The following is a 20,099-nucleotide window of genomic DNA, read 5'->3' on the forward strand; positions in this document are numbered from 1 at the left end:
TTTCTTAGGAATTATTTTAACTCATATATCTAGAGAGCAGTAAATTTCAACTTTAAAAGGCTTTAGGATTAAATGCACTCCCTTAAAACCATAAATGCCACCTGATGCAAAGAGCCAACTCACTGGAAAAGACCCTGATGCTGGGAAAGACTGAGGGCAGGAGAAGGGGGCAAGAGAGGATGAGATGGTTGGATGGCATCACCGACTCAATGGACATGAGTTTGAGCAAACTTGGAGAGATAGTGAAGGACAGGGAAGCCTGGGCATGCTGCAATCCATGGGGTCGCGGAGTCGGACACAACTTAGTGACTGAACAACAACAAAGTCATAAATACTAATTTAAAGAGCAGAAAAACATTAGAGACATATATACAATGGTCAATATACAGTCACTGAAATTTATTGCTCTCTCTATATACAACAGTTAAGATCATTCCTAACAAACAAGTTTCTGAAAAATACTTAAGGATTTGAGTTTCCCAAATGGGCTCTCAGCCCACCTAGTGAAGAAACTCAAGTCAAAGAACCAGAGGGAGAGTCAGTCAGAACTATTTCACCCAGAGCAACAGCCAGGAGACACAGGATACAGGTACAGAGCAGCTCAAAATATCCTAACATTTTGCAAAATACAAAGGAAAACATATTTCCAGAAACATGATACTAAAATAAAAAAATCCAGAAACCATACATACTGCTAAGTAAGTTAAAATGACTCAGTTATTTTAATAAAACAGACATAAAATATACATTAACATTTTATTTTTAAAAATCTGGGTTAAACAGTCAAGCTGCATGTACATAAACCAAACCGAACAATACACCAACAGCTTAAAAAAAAAACCCAGAACCTTGCAAACCGTTAAGACTCCACTAGACTATCAATGAGAGGGCTGGGCTAAATGAACAAGAAACCCTGACACTCTTATGACAGAAAATCAAGGTTTTGCAAGCTTTCCCACTCAGGAGATCACATGTGCACAAAAATAGGAGTAAATGTGCAGGCCACACTGGAGGAAGAAAGAAAAAGTTGAAAATGATACAATAAAATAATTCAAGGTACTGACCATTTCCTCTGTCATTCAGAATGATGTTCCCAGTATTAAGAAATTATGGACAGCCTCTCTACATTAAAAAAAAGATCCAAGACAACAAAAACATCAGGACACAGTTTTGTTGCTATCTTTTGGAAGATACAACTACAGAGAAAGCATTACCATTTTAAATAAAAGCATCGTGTTTCTTGTCCAAATAGTTAGAGTGAACAGACTTTTGTCAGTTATAGCCAAGCAAGAGGAGACCCTGCGAAAGGTTACACTTGGAATTTATCCGTAAGAGACTCCTTCCATCTGGAAGAGGTTTTGCTGTGCTTCAGAAGAAAAACTAAACAAACGCAAAGCAACCCACTCACTTTTCTATCGCTAAATTTAAAGCAAATGTGCTAAGGCTGTTTAAAATGTAAATTCCAGTTTCAATTGTCATGACCACTTGGGGGCACAGACAAAACCTTCATACCACCAGGAAGGACCTGAGCAAGGTCAACGATACTCAGTATTACTGGGTGTTTTCAACTCTGTCCAGTGCAACCAAATGAAAACCAAAACGAAGCAACCCAGGTTTAAGTTCTAACACTGACACTGTAGACCCTGGAAGTAACTTAGTGAGCTCTTTTGTTTTTGTTTTTACTGCTTTTATTCTCTTACTGTCTGAATTTAAACACAATTACGTAAAACTTCAATTACAGCTGAGGAAAGCCCCTCAAATGCCTCTGGCCAGTTTCCTGTTGTTGAAACTGAACTTTTCTGGCATTTGTACTCTTGTAAAACAAGTTTCATTTCTCCTGGTCTCTTGTTACAACACACATTTATCTTCTGTAATTTTCTACTTTTGCACCTGCTGTTAGTTCTGAGTTTGGGAATAGTGGAGAAGCACACAGGACGGCCTCCACAAGCTCTGGTCTGGGCTCTCAGACCCCAAGACAAACGTGGGGACCCCCCTCCCTGTTCTCATATGGAAGCAAGGGACCATCAAGATAGTGTTTTAAATGGTAGTGAGGAAAATAGAGCAATTATACTTGTAAAAAGATATCTAAATTTTCTATTTATACTATGAAAGTGAAAGTTGCTCAGTTGTGTCCGACTCTGTGACCCCATGGACTGATAGAGTCCGTGGAATTCTCCATGCCAGAACACTGGAGTGGGTAGCCTTTCCCTTCTCCAGGGTATCTTCCCAACCCAAGGACTGAACCCAGGTCTTCTGCATTGCAGGCAGATTCTTTACCAACTGAACTATTTGGGATCAAGTATTACTTCAGTAATTAAAAAATGAAGAAATATGATGCTGTGCGGTGGCAACTGTTTTTCATTTTCTTGTATTAGTTCAGTCCATTTAGTGAGTGAGGACTTTGGGCATTTTGGGATACGTGGCTTCTGGCCATATTATCTATTTAAAAGCAAACATATCTTTCTTCTAGTGGGTAATGATCTGATACTGCAGAGTCCCTTGAAATCATATTCAGTAAAAAAAAAAAAAAAATTAACCAAGCTTTGTAGGTTGCAGTATATCTTTATAAGAATAGTACATAATATGGTTTCTTTCTTGAATGTCATAAGAATATGTCCCTTATCTTTACACATAAACTGTGTACAACACATAAATGTTATCATATCCCAGAGTCACTTCCCCCCTCAGAATTCCCTATTGTTTCCTGGCACTTACTTGGTGCAACAGCGAAAAGTCAGTCTGGAGTCTGACTGAATGAAAGGCTGCAGGATTTTTCATTCTCTCTCCCTGGTAGTTTAAAATTTTGCCAGGAGGTGATTAGGAACAAATTTCACTTTTGGCCTGGAATGCAGTGAGACCTTTCAATCTAAACACAGATTTTCATTTCGTTCAGGGAAGGTTTCATTTTTATAGTCTAATGATTTTTTTTGTCAATCTGGTCTTTCCATCAGGAAAGCAAATGTCAGTAGTATTTAGCTAATGTTCTGTTTTTTGAATCCATTATCTTTCCCATATTTTCTTCTCCTGTTTCTTTTGAAAGAACATTAGGAAGAAAATATCAAGTTTGTCCTTCACGTTTAGTTTTTTTTTTTAAGCATCAGTATTATTTTCTATTTCCAATGTGGATTTTAATCTGTTACTGTGTTTTTAGCTCCCTTGAAATCCTTCTTTCTGGTCTTTTTCATTGTATTCCACTGTCTTTCTCGTTTAGTCCATCCCCATCTTAAGGTAACATATTACTGCCACATAGAAGTGATTCTTCAGTTCCTTCAAATATGACACAGAGAATTCTAAAATTTTGTTCCCTGCAGGAGATCACTTTCATTTTCAAGTGTTCTGGAAGCTATTCATTTTCCTTGGTTCAGTCATTTTTTTTTAATGCCCCGTTTTTTTCTCTATTCTCATACTTAAATGCTGTCCTTATCCCTCAAACTCCGTATTTGCCTTTGGTTATGCCATCTGTCCACCTAAGTGTTTGTCAAATCCCTTCTTTTGGATGTACAGGTTGAGGGTAAAGAGATGTGCATATTTCCAAGCCCAATTTCTACTTTCACACTTTGCTATTGAAGTGGCATCCTCTTCCTTTTTACTGCTTGGTTTTCTGGATCTCTCTATGATCCTACACTGTATGTGAAAAATCACAATATTTGCATATTCTGCTACTTGCTTATCTACTGTTCCCGTGTTTTTCTCAAAACGCATGATGCCACTGACAGGCCCTCTCTGCTTTCTGCTCACGTGTTAGCCCCAGGACTTGGAGTTGGACTGAATGAAGAGGAGGTGGCTGGGGAGACGGAAGAAAGGGCGGGATAGAGAATCTGGTTAAGAGAAAGGATAAGCCAGTTACTTCTCTAGCGCCAGGGCTTTGAGTAAGGAGACAGACATGGTTAATGAGAACAAGTATTAAATACCTTTCAGATTTTCTGTTTCACAGAACCTCTGTTTCATGAGTCAAAACAAAAGAAAGCAGTGAGCTACAACCTGAAACGTTTTTTCTCAGTCCGCCTCCAGATGCCTTGTAAATTGTAAGATTTCTCCTAGATTCTAGAATTGAGAGGCAGCCTTCTTCTGGGTCTTTATGAGTGTTTTTCTGGGAAGGCTGGAACTCACCAGAGGCTTCTGCTAGCCAGATGTTCTGCCAGACGCAGTCCCGTTAATGAATTTTAAAAAAATCCAAATCTTCCCAGCTATGGTATAGAAGGAAGATTCTGGATTAATTTTCTAGTCTTCACTCCACTACTTATTGTCTTGCTGACCTTGGATGGGCTCTTTGGTATCTCTGAGTTTCCATTTCTTAATGGTAAAATAGGGGGATTTGCCTAGGCTATCTCAGAGTTAACAATCAAAACAACCAGAGCCTTTTGTTTTTTTAAGTCTCATAACAGAAAAACATGTACTCATAAAGGAAAGAACAGAAAACAAATGACTAAATAAGTATATTTTGCTATAAGCATGCTTTAGCCTAAAGATTGTAAAAATTCTCTGATGTCAAAATTAAAAAGCAAAAGTAAAAACCCTGAGCATATAATTGTGACGTAGGTTAGGAGGTCCTTTACATTTCAGCAGTAATACCCATGTCAAAAGAGGTACACTTTGTAAACGACTTGACTTTTATTAGACTAAACTGGCATGATCATCTCCCTTTAAGGTGGACAAAAGATAACACAAGTAATTTACTGGATAAACACAGAAGGTTCTCGATAAGCAGACTATGTCATACTCATTCACAAAAAACAATCAGGCTTTCCAGGAATTATTGAATTATATAAAAATACTGAATTAGTGAGAAAGCACATACAAGGTATGACACAATATGGTTTGAGAAAAAATATTTCCCAAACAAGCAGAAACTGTTTAATTTTTCAAAAGCTCTGTGATAGGGAGTTCACTGGTGGTTCAGTGGTTAAGACTCGGGCTTCCATTCCAGGGGACATAGGTTGATCCCTGGTTGGGAAGCTAACATCCCACATACTGGACAGTGTGGCCAAAAAATAAACATTAAAAAAAAAAAAAAAAAGCTCTGTGATAAATTGACCTCTTTGGGCCTGAAGAAGGTAGTTTAGGGTTGGGGTTTTTGTTTGTTTTTTTGGCTACCCATGTGAGATCTTAGTTCCTGACCAGGGATTGGGGTTGGAGTCCATGTCTCCTGCTCTAGGAGCATGGAGTCTTAACCACTGGACCATCAATGCCTTGAGCACATTTGGAGTGAGAAGACTTGGGCTCAAACTTAAGTTCTCCAATTTATTAACTCTGTGAGACTTAGGGAGATTTACTTAACTTCTCTGAGCCTTGGTTTCTCAGTTAATAGGAATAATTAGACCTAGCTTGCAGAGCTGTTGTGAGAATTAAATGAGAATACAAGGCAGCCATGAGAAGCACTTACCATAGTCAAATCTGAATCTTTCAGAAACTTATTGGAGTAAATCAGTAACAATAACTACGGCTAAATGTAAATTAATCAAATCTGTTTTACTGTTTTATTTAGGAGCCCATTCTCATCTCAATGTCAGGGAGGGATCTACCTAATTGCTTTTAATATTAATGGAAGCAATATGCATCTACATATAATCCAGTGATCTTTTTCTGGGTCTTAATAACTATTTCCTGAAATTATTAATTTCCAAATGAACCACATTAGATAAATAATAAAGTATTTTAATTGAGCATAAAAATCTGATTCTGATCAACAATGAAAACATAAGGAACTTCTCTGGATTTCTTGGGCTGTAAAGAACTAGAAGTGCTGAAAACCATCATCATCATAATTGGTGAACTTGGCCAGGACAGGACACCTCCCCCAGAGGAGTTTTAGGAAACCCCCCGGTGTCAGGATACATGGGTACAGAACAGAGCAATTTCCAGATAAACTAGTTCTCATCTCCCAAAGCCACCTCTTCTCTTAGAAAGGGAGTTCGGCTTTAGGTCATCACCAGTCTCCCCCTCATGTTTTTGCTCAGATAATAATTTATATGGGAAAATACAACAAAGATTCCTACCTAAGAACTCTGCCTAAACAAATTTGTTTTCTCTTAAAATAGAGCATCATTAAAAGATCACCCCCAAAGTAAAAGCATTTAAAGATACACATGAATTTGAAACTTTTAATGTATTCTTCGGCTCAGGGCTGTTGGTTAACAGTTACTCAGTATGTATGGGCCTTAACTTAGACTAAACTGGAGCTCCTTAGAGGAAATGAGGTAACTCTTCTTTGAGGTCTTCATTGTTTGTATTCCTGGATGGCTAAAGGTAATTGGTTACTAGCTCAAAAATGGTGAGCAATCCAGATTTCAAAAAAAGCAACAAAGGGATGTATTATCTGATAAGCGTAATATTTAAACATTTTAAGTGGTAACAATACATGTTAATTACCAATGGTCATTAGGTGTTGGCCTAATCTAAGAAAAATAATCAATATTCTGCTGCCTCCAGAGATAACAAAATATTAATTTTAAGGAGTTGTGAAACTTGAAGAAAATTATTATTCCTAAAGAAAGCATTCCAATATACTGAGAAGCACTCATTGAGGAGACTGAGTGTATGGCCTTGAGGAATTAGGAATTCTGTCTCCTGGTTTTGCCACTTCCTGACTAGATGGCCTTAAGGAACTGCAGGGACGTTAACACTGACCACTCTGGAGATGATCAATTCCAATCATCTCACCGCACAGCTGAGGAAACGGAGACCAGCACTGACCACCCGAGGAGAGAAGGCGCTGCCAATCTGGCCATCCTTCCTGTATAGCCAGAGGCTTCCGCTTCTATGGGAGGACTATTTTGTCTAGATTTTCTCCATGGCTGTCTATGAACATGCTGATAGAAGTAGGCACAGTGCTTGATGTTCTAATAAGGCTGAATTGAGATAAAAATCAAAGTAACAAGAGTTTCACACTTCTACAAACACCATGAGTCAGTCAGGGCAGGTTAATACAGCACATAACCCAAGGAAAGCTGGGAAATGCCACATCACTGAGGAGACCAATCCTTTCACAACTTTGGTTAGGTTTTCCCATAACACTCCCCTTTGCAAACACAGTAAACAATGGAAAGCTTTCTCACAAAGCCTCTCAGGGCTTCTCTGAAATTCTTTAATCGTTTTTGCTTATATCTGAGGTATCCGGGCTTCGAGGTGTAGGAGGTAGAATTTGATGTGTTGGGTATAAATGTGACCAGATTATAAGGTTTGGTTTCCTCTTCAAGTTTAACAGTTTAAAGGAGACTTTCCATCATGGAAGGAATAAGTGGTATAAAGCAGATTAGCTGAATATCATTATTGCTTTTCCCAAAGACTGTAACTAAATAGGGAGACTTATTGCATAATTACTGTGTGTCCAGTGCTGTGCTAACGCCTTTACATTTCAATGAATCACACCCTTAAAGCTGATGCCCCAGGTGTCTCTGGCAGAATAAACTTCCCAGGGGAGACTGGGGAGATTCTGGGGAGGAGGTACCAAGCAAGCAGGGCTCCCTTTAGAGCAGATGCAGAAACACTGCAGGCAAGAGCTCACCCACAGGACTTGCGGGGTCCTCCCGAAGTACCTTCAGCCCCACCATTCCTGACAGGAGCCACAGCAACTTCTGCCTCTGTGAACATGCCAATTCCCCCTACTCAATTCCACTTATGAATTAAAAAAAAACAACAACTACAGGTAAGTGGAGAAAGTACTCATAACCTTCCCCTTTCTTCTCTTGGGGTTCTCCCTTCCGCTGGCTTATCAGGCCAAGAGGAGAAAATCCCCGAGATCCCAGCAGGTATGATTTAGAGCTGGCTGAAAAGACAGAACGACGGCCTGAGCTCTGAAGGCTAGAGAGCTAGCTACGCAGCCCCCTTAGATCGTCTGACCGTGGACACAGCCGTGTAGCAGGACAGGTGTTTGCCAGGTTAGCGGGTTTATTACGTGTTCCTACCTATAAGCTTAAAGTGTGCACACACACACCCCTACATACAAATACACAGTGGATGGCGCAGAGCAACACCTGATACATGTGCTCTTTCTCACTCCCAGTCCCCAAGGAGGAACGGGAAGGGCATTTAGGGCAGTTTGATGAAGGGCAGTTCGGACAATGAGATAATGACTCTTTCCTTCCATCAGGCATCACTGGAGATTCTACCTCCTGACTCTAATCATAATCATCCCCTTTAGAACTCTGAGGGTTGAAAGTTCACCACATGGGTGATAAGCGACAAAGCTGAGGCAGAGACTGTTATTCAGCTGATGAAAGCCACTGTCGACAGAAAGATTATAGCCTCTGGATCAGTTATTACTACTTTTGGAAACGTTAAAATCTGAAAAGATCCCAGCGACACCTAACGGCAATTTTTTCTTGAATCTATTTAAAATAAAAATGGAAGTCTTATTAATTAGGCTGCAGGCTCTGCCCAACAGTTTCACATAGGTTATATTTCTGTTTAAGAGCAGTACTGACAAGAAAAATGACCATTTGCTATCTTCAAGTGAAATTTCCTTTGGGTGTTCAGCAAGTGAGGGAAACTGTACCTCAGGTTCTGTCTCTTTTTAATCAAAATCCTAAAATCCCTATAGGAAACCACAACAGAACAGTAGTCAATAGCTTATAATACTGCTTATTACATATTACCTGTTATTTACACACAGATGGAGACATACCAAAGTTAATCTACATTCAGGAAAGATCAACTAATAAAATAAGTGTTGCAGGAACTAAAAAGGGAATAACATGAAACCTTAAGGCAGCATTGGTTGAGTCCTCTCCAGTAAAGGAAGTATTACATATTTCAAGGGCCAGTGAATGATTTTTTAAAAACAATTAATACTGAAACAAAATTTTGAAAAAGAAATATGACTAATTTTAGGACTCCTGCAAAATGAACGTATACTGGAATTTTAATTGTGGGTTAGAAAGCACACACAGGAACAAAATGGTGTGAGGTTGTGGCAGTCTTTCCTCAGATACAAAATGAAGATTCCCTAGAAGTTATTTTTATCAATTAGTACTCTTTGGGTTCCTTTTTTAATTTATAATTGAGAGCAGTTATTGTAACTTTCTGTTAATGTGTGAATAACATATGGTCAGATTAAATCCCACCTGAGTGAAATGTGTTCACACTGTTAATAGCCTATCACCGGTCTGATTTTTACCATTATGTCCTTGATGCTGGGTTTGCTTACCTGGTAGGCTGGCACATCATCGTGTGCCAAGCATTGGTGCCAACCTCAAATGATGACATCTCTTGTGGCTGAAAGAGTCGTACTTTGACAAACATACTTCAAAACTCTTTAATAAAAACACATTTGGGGATTTTTTTTTTCTTTGCAGCTTATTTTGTTGGATTTTTTTCCTGGTTAAGCCTGAAAATTACTTTCAGTTGTTTTACAGATCCAGTGCTATATGCTGACAGAACAACTGCAGGGCACAAAGAACAGATGAAAAAAAAAACACAAAAAACCTCTAAACAGTGTTCAAACGAAAACAGCTTTCACAGCACACTGAGAAAGAAAATGTAGGCACTTCTGCTTCAGGAGGTTTTTCACGTTTTGATCACAGATCGCTTTTCCAAGACACTTTCTCTCACTGCAGGATGTTCCCTCGAACCACCTCGTTCACTGGAAATCTTGTTCTCACAAGCACTGTTTGGTGTATTAATCTTTTTTCATAAAACTGTCTCCATTGATGCAGAGCTCAAGTTCCTCCCAGGGCTGAGAGCAGCCCTGCTTTTCTATCAGCATGACTGAGTGGAGCTCCATGACCTTCCACCAAGCAAGGCTGCATGCTCTGCAGGGTCAAGTTATCCACCAACCAAACACAGAGAGGAGTGCCAAGCACAAGTTTTCTCCCGGAAGTAGTTAACCTGTCTGCCTCTCTCCTCCTAGATCCTTACTGTAATTCATTAAAGTGTTTAGAGTCTTCAAAACATTCTAAAGCTACTAGGCTACTGGGATTTTTTTTTTTTTAATGACTACTGAAAGTTTTTTTTCTTCTTTTTTTGAGAAAATCTGTGCTAAAAAGGCACTAGATAAAATGAACTTCTTTGCTTTTGTGTATGTAGTCATTTATACATTGTATTAGATACTATAATTTAACAGAGGTGACACACATCTGGATAAAACATTCTAAATCTTCACTTGTCTACTTTCAGTTAAAAAAACAAATCTGAAGTCAAAGAAACAGGAAGTCCCACACCCTGACCATGAAGTTATGGTCATCCCGGCGGCCTCGGAGCTCTAGCCTTGGCTGCAGGGGGGAGCGCCCCCTGACTAGGATGAGCCGGGTAGTGGCCGGGACGCAGGGGGCACTCACTGGCAGCAGCTGTGGGAGCTGAGCCTTCTGGACACCTGAGTGAATGAGACGAAGGTGAAGTTCTCACAGTTTTCCAGCTTGACCTTCTTGGCTAAGTTCGGGACAACTCCCCGAAGAGACCGCAGGCCCATCCTCTGCTCCTCATACCACACCCTGCCCATGTCTGCAGCCTCCTTCCTGGCTGTAAGGTAGAAAGGGGACTTGGCCTCCATTTGGGTGGGCGGCCGGTGGACATACATGTACTTGTAGAGGAGGCAGTAAGGACACTGTTTGTGGCCCCTGGAATGCTCGTGGTAGATCTTGCCATGGCAAACGCGGGTGGAAGCGCTCCGGCTCTCCCGCTTGACGCTGTCTGTCCGGGCGAAGTAGGAATGGTTCTGCGGGTCTGTGAGCAGCTCGATGTCGCCGTACATCAGGTCGGCGTGCTCCTGCAGCGTCCTCATGTTCAGGTACTGGCTGTTGTACTTGACCACGGTGGACAGGAGCGTGATAGGGCTGTCATCCCCCAGACACCCCGTCTGCCACATCTCCTCCTCGTCCGAGACGGAGAAGTAGACGATGTTGCGAGAGCGGGCCCCTGACATCCCTGCCTTACTCAGCACCCACAGCTTCTCCTTGAGTTTCTTGGTGGACGAGCTGAAGGTGCTGCTGGTGATGGAGAAGCCCACCCCTGCGTTCTTCAGGATGCGGTCCAGGCCTCGGCGAATGGCGTGCAGTGACGTGGCCAGGAAGTCTGAGCCGTCACTCTTCTTTACGGTGACGTAAAAGTTCTCGAGCAACTCGTTCAACTTCACTGCAGGGATCTCAAATGAGACAAACACTGAGGTTACACGTTTTGCGGACACCCAGGTAGCCAGACCCCTCCTTCCTTCTCCTGATCCTCACTGGGGGCTGTGCTGGGGACAGCCCTCTAGAGGGCTGCCTTCTTAGCATGAAATAATGGAAAAAACAGTGGGCCTCACGCTGGGAGATCTAGGTTCTACACTAGGCTCTTTAGACATCAGTGTTTCAAGCAACAAGACAGGAAATAATAATTATACCTTCTCAAAGAATTATTGTAATGCTTAGGGAGATCTAGGTTCCACACTAGGCTCTTTAGACATCAGTGTTTCAAGCAACAAGACAGGAAATAATAATTATACCTTCTCAAAGAATTACTGTAATGCTTAAAGTAGTGGACATGAAAGGGTTTGTAAACAGTAATGAACACATATACATACAACAGAAGTATATATACACATATGTTTTATTACTGGCCTTTGTAACTATTTGTCTCTGGAAAGCCCTTTCTTCTCTTCTCTAGCAAATCATTTCCTTCCCTCCTCTTCAATAAAATCCAACCATCCTCTCTGAACCATGCCTGAATTAAACTGATCAAACTGAATCATTCCAACATTAATTTCCTTGATCTCTGCACTGTGTGGCACAGCTGGTATGAAACATTCTATAGAGAAGGACGACTGACATGTGCAATTTGTACAGCAAGATTTTGCCTTGATTTTTTACCTGAATTTATCTGAATAAGTCTGGAAATATCTCTGACTTAATGCTCCACAGAGTTTCAATATCAATATTTGCTCAAAAGATATGAAAAACTTAATGATTATACTGACAATTAAAGACTGCTCCTTAGGTATGGTAGGAGGAGCAGGAAGGTTGGCTGGAAAGAAAGCTTTACTTTCAAGAGGAAGTCATAAAGATAAAACCAGACCCTGCTCATTGTCAATTTAGGTTGAATACACATTCTAGGACAAAAGATCGTCTCAATACAAAATGTTTTAAAAGTAGACACTATACAGGTAACTTTCATTCTTCTAAGAGCCCTTGGGTCAAAGAGAAAATAAAAACAGAATTATACATTAATGAATGACCCAGAGGGATGGTATGGGGAGGGAGGGGGGAGGGGGGTTCAGGATGGGGAACACATGTACACCCGTGGTGGATGCATGTTGATGTATGGCAAAACCAATACAATATTGTAAAGTAAAATAAAATGAACCAAACTGAAAACATTAGATATCAAAATGTACGAGATGTGTCCAAATACATTCCAAAAACATCACAGCCTTAAATGACTTTGTTAGATACTTTATTGAAAATATGAGAACATTATTCAACACAAAAGGCTAGAAAAAGTAGATCAAATTCAAAAATAGAATGAATCAATAAAAATAAAACAAATTAATGAACTGGAAAAGATCCTAGCAAATATGACAGAAAGAAAGAGAAGGAAAAGGAAATATACATATAGACAATTTCAGGAATGAGAAAGACTATAAGTACCAAAAACAACGAATATTATAAACTTTATTCATATTAATTTGAAAATATAAATAACCTGAACAATTCCCTAGTAAAATATAAGTTACCAAAGTTGGTTCAATAAGAGGTAAAAGATCTGAGTGAAATGATTGCCAAAGATGGATGTCACTCATAAAGAAATGGCATTATGGAGTCAATTCAGCTTTTCTTTTGTATTTAAACAATTTCAGAGCACAGAAAAAAGAAGCGTTCTTCATTTTTTCCCCTAATCCAACTCTGTCAGATATTATATCAAAAAACAAAGTATATGAGTATAAATGTAGTAAGTAAAATACTGGTGATTTCTGTTTTGCAAGGCACAAATGTTAAACAAAATGTATACATGTTAGAACCATGCAAACAAGGACATGGCTCTGGGCTGCTTATGATATCACATCAAATTCAGGACTGCAGGAAAGCAATGGACATTGAGACCAGCAGGGATTATGACAGAATGTAAGGACGATTCAAACGTAATAAATAAGGTAACTAACTTATTCTATATTCTAAGGAAAAGTAATATGAACTTGATAATTACTGAAAAATTATTTGAAAGAATGTGCTACCCCATTTCAAATTTTTAAAAATTCAAACTAGGAACTTCCCCGGTGGCACAGTATATAAAAGAATCTGCCTGCCAATGCCAGGGATTTTGGTTCAAGCCCTGGTTCAGGAAGATTCCACATGTCTGGGAGCAACTAAGCTGGTATGCCACAACTACTGATCCAGTGCTCTCGAGCTGAGAGTCCCAACTACCGAGTCCGAGAGCCATAACTTTCGGAGCCCGCACACCTACAGCCTGCGCTCCGTAACAAGAGAAGCCACCGCAATGAGAAGCCGGAGCACCACGACGGAGCGCAGCCCTGCTCACCGCAACTAGAGAAAGTCTGCGTGCAGCAACGAAGACCTAGTGCAACCAAAAAAATAAATTAAAAGAAAAAAATTCAAACTAAACTCAGATTGGAAGAAAAAATACCCTCTCAGTATGATGAAGACTATTTTACAGACATGAACTATAAAAACTATACCCAAGATGAAGACATTAAAATCTTTTTTCATGAAGTGAGGAATAGGATAAGAATGATGAATATCACTGCTATTACATAACACTGCTCTAAAGATTCTGACCAAGAGACGAAAAAGAAATTACACACACACACACACACACGTATATATGCATACAGGAAAGCAAAAAGACAAAATATAACCTCTCTGATAATCTAAATGTTGGTCTAGGAAACTCCAAGAGATTCAGTCAAAAAGCCATCAGAAAGAGGAGAGTAGCTGCACATAAAATATAAAAAGCAGTAGCTTTCTCACATACCAGTAAGAGTTAATATAACTTCCAATTACAATGACCCCAAACTCAGCTGGTTTCAGATTTTTATGCTGTCATTTGAAACTCCCTACGTGCAGGTGTTAACCTCTCTTTGTATTAGCTGGGATTCCTGTGGTTACAAGAGAGAGAGACCAGACTTGAACACGCCTAGGCAAAGAGGGCTATCAGAATTGGTGGATTCCAAGGCCTTCAGGATTCCATCTCTCACCTTCTGCTTCTCTGTACAAAGCAGCTTTCTTTATGTAGCCACCTAGCACTCCACAAGGTTTCTATCTCACAGCTTCAAATATTAGCAAAAGGCCAACCCTTATTTTCAGTAGAACAAAAAACATGAAGGGAGGATTTCGACTGGCCCACTCTTGATGCAAACAACTGACGAAAGGGTGGACCACTTACTAGCGTAACGGCTTCCGTGGCAACCACGGGGACTGCAGGACAGCGCTGGTTTCTTACATAAGAGGTTTTGAGCAGAAAATCCCATTACCTTAGTGTCTAAAAATAAAACAATTAACTTCTGATAGCTTCCTGTTGCCCTTAGGATAAGTTCCAAATCTTTCCCTTATATGCAAGTCTTCACAATCTGCTTCCATACAACAGTAGACTGCTTGCAAAGACGGACACCACGACCTCTCCCCATCCTGTTCCTATCCGTTCAGTTCAGATCAGTTGATCAGTTGTGTCTGACTCTTTGCGACCCCAGGGACTGCAGCACAACCAGGCTTCCCTGTCCATCACCAACTCCTGGAGCTTGCTCAAACTCATGTCCATAGAGTCAGTGATGCCATCCAACCATCTCATCCACTGTTGTCCCCTTCTCTGCCTGCCTTCAATCTTTCCCAGCATCAGGGTCTTTTCCCACGAATCGGCTCTTTGCATCAGGTGGCAAAAGTAGTAGAGCTTCAGCATCATTTCTTACAATGAATATTCAGGGTTGATTTCCTTTAGGATTGACTGGTTTGATTTCCTTGCAGTCCAAGGAACTCTCAAGAGTCTCCTCCAACACCACAGCTCAAAAGCATCAATTCTTTGGTGCTCAGCTTTCTTTATAGCCCAACCCTACATCCATACATGACTACTGGAAAAAACATAGCTTTGACTAGATGGGCCTTTGTCAGCAAGGTATGTCTCTGCTTTTTAATATGTTGTCTAGGTTGGTCATAACTTTTTTTCCAAGGAACAAGTGTCTTTTAATTTCACGGCTGCAATCACCATCTGCAGTGATTTTGGAGCCCAAAAAAATAAAGTCTGACACTGTTTCCACTGTTTCTCCATCTATTTCCCATGAAGTGATGGCACTGGATGCCATGATCTTCGTTTTCTGAATGTTGAGCTTTAAGCCAACTTTTTCACTCTCCACTTTCACCTTCATCAAGAGGCTTTTGAGTTCCTCTTCACTTTCTGCCATAAGGGTGGTGTCATCTGCATATCTGAGGTTACTGATATTTCTCCCGGCAATCTTGATTCCAGCTTGTGCTTCATCCAGCCCGGCATTTCTCATGATGTACTCTGCATATAAGTTAAACAAGTAAGGTGTGAATATACAGACTTGTCGTACTCCTTTCCCAATTTTGAACCAGTCCATTGTTTCATGTCTGGTTCTAACTGTTGCTTCCCAACCTGCATACAGGTTTCTCAGAAGGCAGGTCATGTAGTCTGGTATTCTCATCTCCTTAAGAATTTTCCACGGTTTGTTGTGATCTACACAGTCAAAGGCTTTGGCATAATCAATAAAGCACAAGTAAATTTTTTCTGGAACTCTCTCACTTTTTCTATGATCCAATGGATGTTGGCAATTTGATCTCTGGCTCCTCTGCCTTTTCTAAAACCAGCTTGAACATCTGGAAGTTCTTGGCTCATGTACCACTGAAGCCTGACTTGGAGAATTTTGAGCACTACTTTGCTAGCATGTGAAATGAGTGCAACTGTGCGATAGTTTGAACATTTTGGGGCACTGCCTTTCTTTGGGATTGGAATGAAAACTCATCTTTTCCAGTCCTGTGGCCACAGCTGAGTTTTCAAATTTGCTGGCATATTGATTGCAGCACTTTCACAACATCATCTTTTAGGATTTGAAATAACTCAGCTGAAATTCCATCACCTCCACTAGCTTTGTTCATAGTGATGCTTCCTAAGGCCCACTTAACTTCACACTCCAGGATGTCTGGCTCTAGGTAAGTGATCACACCATTATGGTTATCTGGGTCATGAAGATCTTTTTTTGTACAGTTCTCCTGATGAGGTCACAAAGAGTCGGACACAACTGAGCAACTGAACTGAACTGACTCTGTATTTGTGCCAACTGACTCTGTGTATTCTTGCCATATCTTCTGCTTCTGTTAGGTCCATACCATTTCTGTCCCTTATTGTGCCCATCTTTGCATGAAATGTTCCCTTGGTATCTCTAATTTTCTTGAAGAGGTTTCTTGTCTTTCCCATTCTATTATTTTCCTCTATTTCCTTGCACTGATCACTGAGGATCTCCTTGCTATTCTTGCTCCTCCTTTCTTTTCTCTGCTTGCTATTCTTTGGAACTCTGCATTCAGATGGATATATTTTTCTTTTCCTTCTTTGACTTTTGCTTCTCTTCTTTTCTCAGCTATTTGTAAGATCTTCTCAGACAACCATTTTGCCATTTCCTTTTCGTAGGGATGGTTTTGATAACTGCCTCCTGTACAATGTTACAAACCTCTGTCCACAGTTCTCCTGGGACTTTGTCTATCAGATCTAATCCCTTGAATCTATTTGTCACTCCCACTGTATAAGTATAAGGGGTTTGACTTAGGTCATACCTGAACGGTGTAGTGGTTTTCCCAGCTTTGTTCAATTTAAGTCTGAATTTTGCATTACGGAGTTCTTGATCTGTTCCAGTCAGCTCCTGGTCTTGTTTTTGCTGTAGAGCTTGTTTTGCTATTGAGCTTCTCCATCTTCAGCTGCAAAGAATATAATCAGTCTGACTTTGGTACTGACCATCTGGTGATGTCCATGTGTAGAGTCGTCTCTTGTGTTGTTGGAAGAGGGTGTTTGCTATGACCAGTGGGTTCTCTTGGCCAAACTCTGTTAGCATTTGCCCTACTTCATTTTGTATTCCAAGGCTAAACTTGCCCGTTACTTCAGGTATCTCTTGACTTCCTACTTTTGCATTCTAGTCCCCTATGATGAAAAGGACATCTATTTTTTGTGTGACAATTTTCTTTATACTCTGCTTTCCAGCCTCACTGAACTCTGTGCCAGTCATATAAACCACAAGGCTCTTTCATGCTTCCAAGTCTTTGCATATGCTACTTCCTCTATCTAGAAAGCTTTTTTCCCCCACTAATCTTCTCTATTTGGAAAACCTCTATTCCTAATTTCAGATCTAGCTCAAAATAGAAGACTACTCAAGCTTCCCTGAGCAAGTTACTCTCTCAAGTGGGATCTCATGAATCTTTTTAGAACAAATAACTGTGTTTATTTCTTTTTGGTTGTGCAGGGGCTTCATTCCTGCTCTGGCTTCTCTCTAGTTAGGAGAGAGTGGGGGCTACTCTCTGGTTGCAGTGTGTGGGCCTCATGGCAGTGGCTTCTCTTGCATGGACTGCTGGCTCTAGGGTGTGCTGGCTTTAGTAACTGCAGACACGTGGGCTCACTAGCTGTGGTTCCCAGGCTCCGGAGCACAGTCTCAGTAGTTGTGGCACAAGGGCTTAGTTGCTCCGCAGCATGTGGGATCTTCCAGGATCAGGGATTCAACCCATGTCTCCTGCATTGGCAGGCAGATTCTTTACCACTGAGCCATGAGGGAAGCCCCCCATTTATAGGTCTCTCAAAGTGGACTGAAAGCTTCCTGAAAGCAAGAATGACATCTCATACACAACTGGTTCTTTATGTTGAAGATCCCCACTAGCAGGTCTGAACTGTTATCATTGATACCCCATGCATGGACAAACGTGGGTTAAAGCAAGGAGTTAACCTCAGAGTCAAGAGAATCAAGCTGACTTAGGGTGCAGATCATTTCTCTTGATTTATACCACAAGTTTCAAAGAAAAATTACAGCAAAAGCAATTCCTGGAGAAATGTCAAGTCACAAAATTTATATTCTCAGCACACAAGAAACTCTTCATTCTGGCCCATGTTGGCTGCCTCCTTCGTTTTCTCAGATTGAGTTTTGGATGATGGTCATTCCTCCAGGTCTTTAATTTGTTATGAAGACATTGCCAAAAACTATTTCCCTCCATGAGCCACTCTGAATAGATTTACTACATTAAATTCACTATGGATTGCAAACCTGGCTTCCTTGATGTGAAAATGACCAAAGAGAAATAAGAGCTTGGTCATGGGGCAGACGATTCTAAATAGGAAAGAACAGTATAAGAAGACTGACTTGCTGATAAATCCCAAAGTTTTGGAACTATGTAGTAATCCTTGGCAATTTAAAGAATTGTAAGACATGTAAAACCAAGAGTTACTTTTGGGGAATGCCTCGAACTTCCTTTTGTGATAATCTTGAACAAGGGATGAAGAAAGTGGAGAAAATGCTCATGAACTATATATACTCTAATAGGAAAACAAAACAAATCTTCAAGTAACCATTGCTGACAACAAAAATGATTTCACTTTTGTAGCTACCAAATTTCCATTTATTGAGAAAGACAGATACAAACTTCAAGAGACTCTATTTTCTCAGTAAGGCTAAGGAATATATAAATCAATGAGACAGCAACTTTGAGAAAGACGTATTAGTGAGGATTAGATTACATTTATGAAGAAAAAACACTCTGTGGAACACATGTAGTAGACCACAGAGTAATGAAAGAGTGAGACTGGCAGGGTTCATTCTGCTTATTGAGATGAATTGAAGTCTGATCTGATTCCTTGCTTTCCTCCTTAAAAAAATAAAGAAACTAAATTTGAGGTCTGAAGTGAAGTGTTAGCTGCTCAGTCATGTCTGACTCTTTGTGACCTAACGGACTATAAGCCTGCCAGGCTCCTCTGTCCATGGGATTTCCCAGGCAAGACTACTGGAATGGGTAGAAATTTCCTTCTCCAGGGGATCTTCCCAACCCATGGATCAAAGCCAGGTCTCCCACATTGCAGGTGGATTCTATGCTGTCTGTGCCACCAGAGAAGCCAGCTGCCAGACCATGATCAACGGCTGTAACTATCTTGTCTGCTGCTAGCTATATCTATCTTTAGAGACACAACTAGACTCAAAATACCTTGCGCTGGGACCAAAAAAATGAGATTAAAGACTGTAGACCTTGATGCCACAATTCCTTTTAACTGAATACTGCTGATTCTCTAAGAGACTGGCTTTTCTTAAGAATTTATCATTAAAAATATTTAAGTGGCCCATGTGAGACAGAGGACTGAAATACATTTTCTTCTTCATCCACATTCCTCTAGACAACACAGGAAAAACTACCCAGAAGGCACACTCAACTGGACAGGTGAGATATTTTCACCATCTGGGATGTATGTATGTTACCTAAGCTGTGGAGGTTGTGGGGATGCGGCTCTTTCCACGGGTTCCTGCAAGGAAGTGGAAAGCTTCCCAGTAACAGATAACTGTCTTCATAGCGACTTCACAAAGTCTGGAAGACAAGATCCTCTGGCCTAGAAAACGTTAAGGTTAAGGGCTGAAGAAATGGTGATGAGGGCCTACGAGAATAGATGAGTTTTTATATTTTTATGAATGAAGGTGAATTGTTACATTTACATTGATTTGCTAGGTTATTTCAGTAAGATACACATACAATTTACCATCTTAATAATTTACGAGTGTACCATCCAGTGGCACTAAAAGTACATTCGCATCACTACTTATTTCCAGAATTTTTTAAAAAAGAAACTGTACTCATTAAACAGTAACTCCACATTTTCTCCTCCCGCCACCCCTAGTAATCTCTATTATACTTTTTATCTCTATAAACTTGACTGTTCTACGTGCTTTGCATAAATGGAATAAGACATATTTGCTCTTTTGTGTCTGAGATTTCACATAGTATAACACATTCAAGGTTCATCCATGCTGTAAGCCATGTATCAGTACTTCATTTCTTTTTGTTGACAAATAATATTCCATTGTATGGATATGCCACATTTTGTTTATCCCTTTATCTGCTGATGGACATTTGGGTTGTCTGGATTATATTTTGGCTACTGTGAATAATGCTACAACAAACACTTGTGTACTGGTTTTTGCATAAATATAT

The 20,099-nt window shown here is 40.2% G+C and overlaps 1 protein-coding gene across 3 annotated transcripts in view; it reads right to left on the reverse strand.

Annotated features, from left to right (window-relative positions):
- Positions 1 to 398: 398 nt before the first annotated feature.
- The window catches only part of KIAA1958 (KIAA1958 ortholog), a 138,407-nt gene continuing 118,706 nt past the window's right edge, over positions 399 to 20,099 (reverse strand). For 2 of the 3 annotated variants that reach the window (XM_070375098.1, XM_070375095.1), the window contains one exon: positions 399 to 11,077. In XM_070375098.1, the coding sequence (XP_070231199.1) occupies positions 10,271 to 11,077 (807 nt within the window). In that variant the 3' untranslated portion in view covers positions 399 to 10,270. Of the gene's footprint in view, positions 11,078 to 12,323; positions 15,421 to 20,099 lie in introns of those variants that run through there. The other variant, XM_070375097.1, reaches the window with a different exon arrangement.

This window comes from Bos mutus, chromosome 8 (assembly GCF_027580195.1).
Source record: "Bos mutus isolate GX-2022 chromosome 8, NWIPB_WYAK_1.1, whole genome shotgun sequence".
In the NCBI taxonomy this organism is placed as follows: domain Eukaryota; kingdom Metazoa; phylum Chordata; class Mammalia; order Artiodactyla; family Bovidae; genus Bos; species Bos mutus.